Source organism: Phacochoerus africanus, chromosome 12 (genome assembly GCF_016906955.1).
Source record: "Phacochoerus africanus isolate WHEZ1 chromosome 12, ROS_Pafr_v1, whole genome shotgun sequence".
Taxonomy (NCBI): Eukaryota; Metazoa; Chordata; class Mammalia; order Artiodactyla; family Suidae; genus Phacochoerus; species Phacochoerus africanus.
The window spans coordinates 16,435,273-16,443,130 of NC_062555.1; the positions used below are offsets into that span (position 1 = coordinate 16,435,273).

A 7,858-nucleotide genomic window follows, 5' to 3' on the forward strand; every position below is an offset into this window, starting at 1 on the left:
TACCTTTCAACACCAGAGGTTCTTTGCCTTCTCTCTTCAGGGACTCCAGGACTATGTGGAGTGGCTGGGAGGGCATCACTCGACTGGGCTCATTGGTATTCTCATCATAAACTACAATTTCTTTGGAAAAGATCCTCTTGAAAGAGTCCTTGCCTTCCCTACAGGAAATCAAGTCTAAGACAGTGATCTTGCCCTGCTGCAGTCTCCGCCGGCTGATCTTATCGGCGCAGTTAATGTGCACAGCTCCTTGGATGTGGCTCTTGTTGTACTCCATGAAGGGCCGGCAGTCAATGATGACAGGGCCCTGGCTCGGCAAGTGACTCTTGCTGTATTTGGTCATCTTCTTAGCCAAGTCATTGGGGTAGATGATTTTGATGCTGGCTAGTTGTTTGGGGGTCCCTGCCACAGGGCTGCCCACCCCACCTGATGGACTTAAAGAGCCTGTATTCTCACTGTTGTTGACCATCTGGTTGGCAGGGCAGGTGGTAGTGCCTCCGATGGCGGTGGTGGCGGTGCCAGCGGCGATGGCTTGGGTTTGGGCCTGACTGTCCTTGTCGTAAGTTGCCACAGTGCAGCAGCTGGCACTGCTGCATCCACAATTCAGGGAGCGGGCAGAGCCGCTGGATGAGGGCATATACGTCAGATTCGCAGCCTTTAGGGACACAACGGTGGTGGCGATGACAGGAGGATGGCTGGTACTGCCGGGGGAGGCAGAGCCAAGGTAGCTAGAGTCTAAACAAAGGTTGAGATCCTGAGGTCGTACGGGCCTAGACAGTGCCACCACTACCCTGTCGTCTAAAGGAGATGGAGGCATGAGGAGGCTGAAAACTGGCAATTCAAGAAGAACTCAAGACAGTCTGTAAAGAAGGGGAGGGGAAAAGAAAGAATAAAGTCACGTGACACAAAAGGCAGTTGAATCCAATCCCTAGGAAAGGGCTTTGCATCCCTCTGAGCAAAGTGGTCCTAAGTACCCTTCATCCTGCCACTCTCAAAGCCTGAAACTCACCACTATGGATCCAGAGAGGATGTAAGCCCCCAAGGACCCCTGCTCACTTGCTAAGCCAAAGGTCAGGTGTCAAGTCTATGCACACGCTGATGAACAACCTTTCAAGGATCTCCATCAAAGTCCAGCCTTAGAAAAGGTCAAAGCACAGAGAACTAGAAAAGCTGAAGACAGAAGGGAAGGCTCTGAAGAGGCATCTGTTCTGGGCTCATCTCCATCTGCAGCCCTCCAAGGACACCCCGTGTGTCTACCCGTGCATACTTTCCATGTAATCCCTTCACCCACTGCAAAGGCACAGGAGTGACCAGGAGAGCTGGCATGGCTCACGGGAACAGACAGCAGCTGAATATACATCCGGGGCGGATGTCAGCTTTCTGCACATCAAAATGAAAGTATCCCCCTAAGTGAATCTCTAACTGTGAGCTCTTCTTACTTTCCATTCTACAAGTCCTTTGAAAAGCACAACACAGTCATATTAAAACCTCCCATGTTGCCTATTAGCCTCTGATAAGTCAGTCTGCATTTCCTCTTTCATTACTAACCAGTCTCCGAAAATGAAGCCTCAAGCCAAGGAGCCAGGTCTGGAAACCCCAACCCTGGCAGATCCACCCTTGTCTTGGTCCCTTGACGTACCACCCCCTCCACCACCACCTTTAAGGAAAGGACTCCTTCGACTCTCCTCCCTTCTCCTTTTCCCCAAGGCACAGACTATGCATTCTAGAGCTTCTCTCAATGAGAGGCAGCCGCTATGCATGAGATCTCAATCCCACCCAGACATGCCCCTTCTTTAAGAAGACAGATTCGTAAAGAAAATTTCCCAATCAGCCTGTCCCTGTGGGAAGTCGAGAGTTGCCCGTGGGGTCTACCTCCTGTCTCAGGAGAGGGCGCCTGCAAGGGGACAGCTCCTTCTCCCCATGGGCACAGGGGCACCCCACACCAGGGCCCTGCTGACTCCTCTCCTGCTAGACATGCACACAGGAAAGAAACCCAGCCCCACGCAAGAGTCGCTCATCTAAACGAACTTTAAGAGAGGTCTGGAAAAATGTCATCAAACATCCGTCTACACATGACTGTCACCACTGCCCGACACAGAGCTAAAATGTCACAGGCAGACACAGGGGCACAAACCTATCACGTCCACAGAGCCCCACCAACTCAGCTTTCCCTCACCGCCGTGGCAAGGGTGGAAAGGATCAACCCCTTTTCTCTGTCCCTTCCTCCTTTGCCCTCCTTCGCTCCCTTGCGTAGTATTTTTTGAAGAGCAAGTACTATTCCAGAAGCTGTAACTGTTTCCCAGCTGGACAGAGCAGAGAAAGTCTTGGCTATTGTGCTACCTGGTAGGGTACGTCCCAGGATCAACAGTCCATCTCCTTTGAGAGGTTCGCATAAGCATGATCGCTGGGACACAAGCTGGGACTCCCACCTTCCCACGGAGTGCGCGGCACACACACACACACGCACGGAGTGAAGAGATCTGCATCTCTGCAGCAGAGGGTCGGGCGTATATATGGCCTGAGACACCACCCAGACTGGCCCAGGAAACCTCCCGAGAAACACTGAGCTATCCCTTCTCCCTCGCTACTCGTCCTTCCACCTCAAGTCAGAGGCTGGAAAGAAAATTAAGTGGTTAGAAAATGCTTCTTCGCCACTCCAGGGGCAATTAACACCCCCTTCGCAACACAGCGCACTAACAAGCCCCAGACGTTTAAAACCGCCGCAAAGCATCCCAACGAACCTCATTTTTTCTTCACCCCCAATCCGAGTAAACTGCAGAGAGAGTAAACGCACAGGGCAGCGTGAGCCAACAGCCAGAACCCTTCAACCTCACCTGCTGGGGCTCCTCGGTGAGCATCGCAACACACACACACATTCACACTTACACCACCTTACACTCCTGGGCTCTCAGGAGGAGCCGCGGTGACTTCCACTTACTTCATAAATAAGTGTAACCCTCCACCATCTGGCGCTCAGCTTCAGCTACGGATTCGCGCATTCAGCCCTCATTCACTTGGCTTCATTGATCTCCAGCAGCAACATAGTTACTTTCTCTTTTGCTACACTGTAAATGTAAGGTTCTGAGAGGGCGGGCCGGCTGCCGACCGACGGTGCGTCGGTCCAATAGGAACCCGGAGAAAGCGGACCGATACTTCGCCGCAACCCGTGGCCAATGGGCGCCCGAAGGGGGCGGGTCCTGGGCGTGGCCTTGTCTGTTTAAGGAGGGTTTATCCGACGCCTCTTCGGGCCAGCAGTGTTAGAACACGGGCGGTGATGTCATTGGCAACCAATCAAAAACTTAAAAGGGCCAACTGGGGCCCGCGCGGAGCAGCTGCTCTCTATTTACATGTAAACCAAACCAGCAGGATGCAGTTAACCCTTTCCAGGGCTGAATTGTCAATGGGCTAGACTCGCCGCTTCGATTAAAACTGGCTCTGCCCGCTTGGCGGGATCCTCGTACACCTCCTCACCCCGGAACAAACCACGCAATTTATATTCCCTTCTTACTCTGGACGGATGAGCAAATGTGTTGGAGTAACTTTCTTAAGGCAAGAGGCAACGAGAAAGATCACTGTCCCCACTGGGAAAAACGGGTTCTCCGATTCGTTCGAGGTGACTCGATAAACCCAGGATTCACCGACATCGTCAACGCACCCACCCGCCAAGGACTTGAGCGCGCAGCCTGGGGCGTCGCCTCTTCCGTGCCCGGGGCCATGCGCTGGGCACCCGGGCTCCAGCGCCGCTGGTGAACTGTCCGTCCGTCCAGTGGCAGTGCTCGAGGCCGCCCCGCTCGGCCCCGAGCAGCCAGGAAGCATCGGCCGCCCGCCCGCAGATGTCGCTGCCCTGCTACCCTGCGCGGCGATGGCGCGGCGCCCTCTGGCTTGTCTACATCTGTGCCCCGGTCACGCCCCCGCTTCCCCCGCCTGCCTCCCAGGGCTCGACCCAGAGCCCTAAGGCAACGCCGCGGAGGGCTGCGCGGAGGCGGTGGCTTGGGCGGGAAGCCACAGGGGGCTCGCCCTAAAGAAGAGGCACGGGTGCCACCCCCTAGGCCCGGCGTCTGGGGACTCGCCTGGCACCCGCGCCTGTTCCTCAGCCCGCCCGCGCCCTCCTCCCACCCGGACCCCAGGAGTCCGGGCGCTGCGCCCCGCAGAACCGCGCGCGGGTCACTGGCCTGCAGCCCGCCTTCCCCGCGCGCCTCGCATTCGCCCGCCACCCCGAAGGGCCGCTGGCGTGCCGAGGACCGCCAGCCTGGCGCTTCTAGAACAGCCGCGGCTGGCGGAAAAGGGCCGGGATTGGGTGTAAATACGCAGACTGAGTGTGGACCGCGGAGCGCATGGAGGCGCCGCCGCCCCCTGGGTTCTCCCGACTTTCGCCGCCGCAGGAATGGTCGGCGGCCGAGGAGCGCGGCGGAGCCAAAGATGGGAAGCGGTGGAGGCGAGCTGGCCTGCGCACGGTCAGGAAAACATGCACTAAAGTCTTGGGATATGCAAAGAAGTGAAGATGACGAGAGGAACTGAGCGGAGTTTGCGTGAAAGAACTCCAAAGAAAGAGAGCTCCCACCCCACCCCACCCGTGCATCCCTCTCCAGTCTCAGAGAGGCGGGGCGGGAGGAGGCGAAAGAAATTATTATGATGGAGTAATACATTATGAGCACTATAGAATATTTGGCTATGATTTTCTCTCTTATCTTCAGGCTGAAGGTGTCTGAAGATATCAGGCTTAAGGGCTAAAAATCAAGCTAAGTGGCAGCGACGACATATTCATGTCTTTGCTTCAAGTGCAGATCCGAAATCTGAAGATGCCAAACCCTGGCCTGATGGCCAGCTATGCTCAGTGAGCTGAAAGATTGCTTTCCATATCTCTCTCTTCTCTTCTCCCCCCTCCTCCCCCCTCCCCTCCTAGCTATAACTATATCTATTTTATATAGATACATATATATTTACACACAGTCCAGGTTTCACAAGTGTTTCAGTCTGAAGTGCATGCATGCAGTCATCTTAAATAGGAAAGGGTTTTTGTATCCTACTCTCCCCACACACCGACACATACACTCTACTCCTTAATAACTAGTGAGCTAGTGAGTGGTTGGGGCACACCATTTCAGCTGGTGCTGCCCAGCAAAGGTGGGTTCTAGGTAATTTCCAAAGCAATCAGAAAAGAAGTTGTCAGAGGGGCTATCCTGGATCTATTTGGAGCTTCTTCTTCTTCTTCTTCTTTTTTTTTTTTTTTTTTTGCTTTTTAGGGCCACATCTTCGACAAATGTAAGTTCCCATGCTAGGGGTTGATTTGGAGCTGCAACTAGTGGCCTATGCCACAGCCACAGCCATGCCAGATCTGAGCTGCATCTGCACCCTATACCGCAGCTCATGACAACACTAGACCCTTAACCCACTGAGCAAGACCAGGGATCAAACTTGAGTCCTCATGGGTACTAGTCGGATTTGTTTCTGCTGAGCCACAACGGGAACTCTGTAAACAGCCTTTTGTATGAAACCCAGAAGGGGAAAGTAACTTCAAAAAGAAATGTAATTCATTTAATGAGATGATTATTTTTATTATAGTTTCAAACTTGTGGATTATTATAATTTAGTTGACTAAGAATCTAAGCTATCCAGGCTGAAAAATTGGGAAAGATGGCAAAATTCCTCATCATTTATCAAGCCTGAAACATGGAATAAGCATATCATTAACATACACAAAGATATAATTATTTTTTAAATTTTATAACTGTACATTATCTCTAAGTGTACAGTTTATATTCAAATTATAGTGATAGAAAAAAAGAGATTACAGATGGATATTTTTTTTTAGTTGCTATTTTTCCAGGCCTCTTCTGTACAAAAAAGAGGGGATCTCGTTCCATTTTTTTGAGTCATAAGTACGCAAATACTCTCTGAAGTACTACTCTTATATTTAAATTTGTAATACCAGCTAGCCAATGGCCTTGAACCTGATCTGTACACAAATAACCAGCAAAGCCTAATTGTTCAATTTTAGTCCCAAGAAACTGAAGCATCTTCACTGAATTTGAGTGTTCTAATGTGATTGTGCTGAGCCATATCTTTGTTCCTACAAACATCATAAGAAAAATATTGTTTCTTTCAGTGCAAAGCATCAGGCGTTACAGCAAAAAGCTGCAAATAATTTAAGCCAGCATATAAGACATAGATGGATAATGTTGCACAAATGTGTTAATTAAATGGCTGCCTTTATGTGCTCTCAAAGGGTTAAGTGTGTTGCATGATGGTAGCAGGTCAAGACTGGGAGGGAAACATGTTTTCAAAAGACTCCTTGAGGTGAAAGTGGATTCCTGGGAGGTACTAGGATTAAGGTTTAGAGAGCATTTCGAAATAAGAAATTGCAAGATAAAGGTGATATTAAATCAGCAAGAGGTCCAGGAATGAGCAGAAGGATGGAAAAGTGAAGTGGCTGCTGGCTGAGGTCACTGAGGTCTGGCAGTTTTAATGCCCTGTGACACGTCCAGGCCTAAGGAAAGTCTGATAAGAAGGATCCCATGAAAGAAGGGGCCACTGTAGTGCTGATGGGGTGACAGAAACAGCAGCAGGTCCATCTGGGGTCCCATTGTCCGTGAGTTTGAACACAGGAGCCCTCCAGATCTTTCCCCAGAAATTCATGGGTAGGATATGCACTTGCGACTCGGGGACAGGCTCTGAGGCTTTCAAGAGTCTCAATATGTGTATTCCAGTGCAGCAGTCGCTTGCCACACGTGGCTACTGAACACTTGAAACCGAACAAAATCTGATTTGAGATGTGCTACGAGTTTAAAACACAGGCTGGGAGTTCCCATTGTGGCTCAGTGGGTTAAAGACCCGAAGTTATCTCTGTGAGGATTCGGCTTCAATCCCTGGTCTTTCTCAGTGGGTTAGGGATCTGGCATTGCCAAAAGCGGCAGCATAGGTGGCAGATGCGGCTCGGATCCAGCGTTGCTGTGGCTTTGGTAAAGGCTGGGAGCTGCAGCTCCAGTTCAACCCCTAGCCCGGGCACTTCCATATGCCACAGGTATAGCCAGCCATAAGACGAAAAATAAACAAATAAACAAACAAAATGCACGCTGGATTCTGAAAACCTCATGTAAAAAATGTAAATTATCTCCATTACTTATCTATCCGTTACATAGTAGTGAATTGTTTATAGTTTGGATAAGTTGCATTGAATAAAATATGTTCCTAAAATGAATTTTACCTGTTTCTTTTTACATCTTAGATTAGGAGTATTAGAAAATGTTCAACTTAGGCAGCTTCCATGTTTCTGCTGTTTTGGCTCCTTTGATTTGAGGTCACTGCGATGCCAAAGGCACCAGAACCACAGAATGTTCGACCTGGAGGGGAATTTAAAGCTTATCTAGGCCAGTGGTTTTCAAACTGTGTTAGGATGAGCCCGAGGGAGGAGGGGTACAATTCAAGGGTGGGGGGTTGGAGAGGAGCCACGGAGCTGGGGGAGCTCGGAGCGCGCCCCCCCCCCCCACTGTGATGTATGCAAATGTATTATTACTGAAACTCCAAAGTCAGATTTCATCCTAAGGAAAGCTTCTGGTTGTTTTCTTTGTTCTGTTTTTTGTTGTTGTTGTTGGTTTTAAATCCTGGTCCATCATTTTATCCAGAAGCCGATCTGAGGAGCAGAGAATGGTCTGTACCATGCTTGACCTCAGGACATGACCTCAGCCCTCATTTCCTGAGGACCAGAGAATGCTTGAGGACCTGAGGACCAGCTTGACCTCAGGACGTGACCTCAGCCCTCATTTCCAAGCTGCCCTGGCAGTGGAGGAGGTGACCAGTGGTGGATGGAGAAGCTCCCTACCTCAGCTGCAGGGAGCAGACCCCTTTCCAGGCAGGTAGTTTT

At 50.8% G+C, this 7,858-nt stretch overlaps 1 protein-coding gene across 1 annotated transcript in view; it reads right to left on the reverse strand.

Moving 5' to 3' along the window:
• Positions 1-3,071, reverse strand: part of DUSP10 (dual specificity phosphatase 10) — a 38,562-nt gene extending 35,491 nt beyond the window's left edge. The window contains exons 1-2 of the mRNA XM_047754683.1: positions 2,936-3,071; positions 4-857 (exon numbers count right to left, since the gene is read on the reverse strand). Of these exons, the coding sequence (XP_047610639.1) occupies positions 4-814 (811 nt within the window). The 5' untranslated portion in view covers positions 815-857; positions 2,936-3,071. The remainder of the gene's footprint in view (positions 1-3; positions 858-2,935) is intronic.
• Between the last annotated feature and the right edge of the window lie 4,787 nt (positions 3,072-7,858).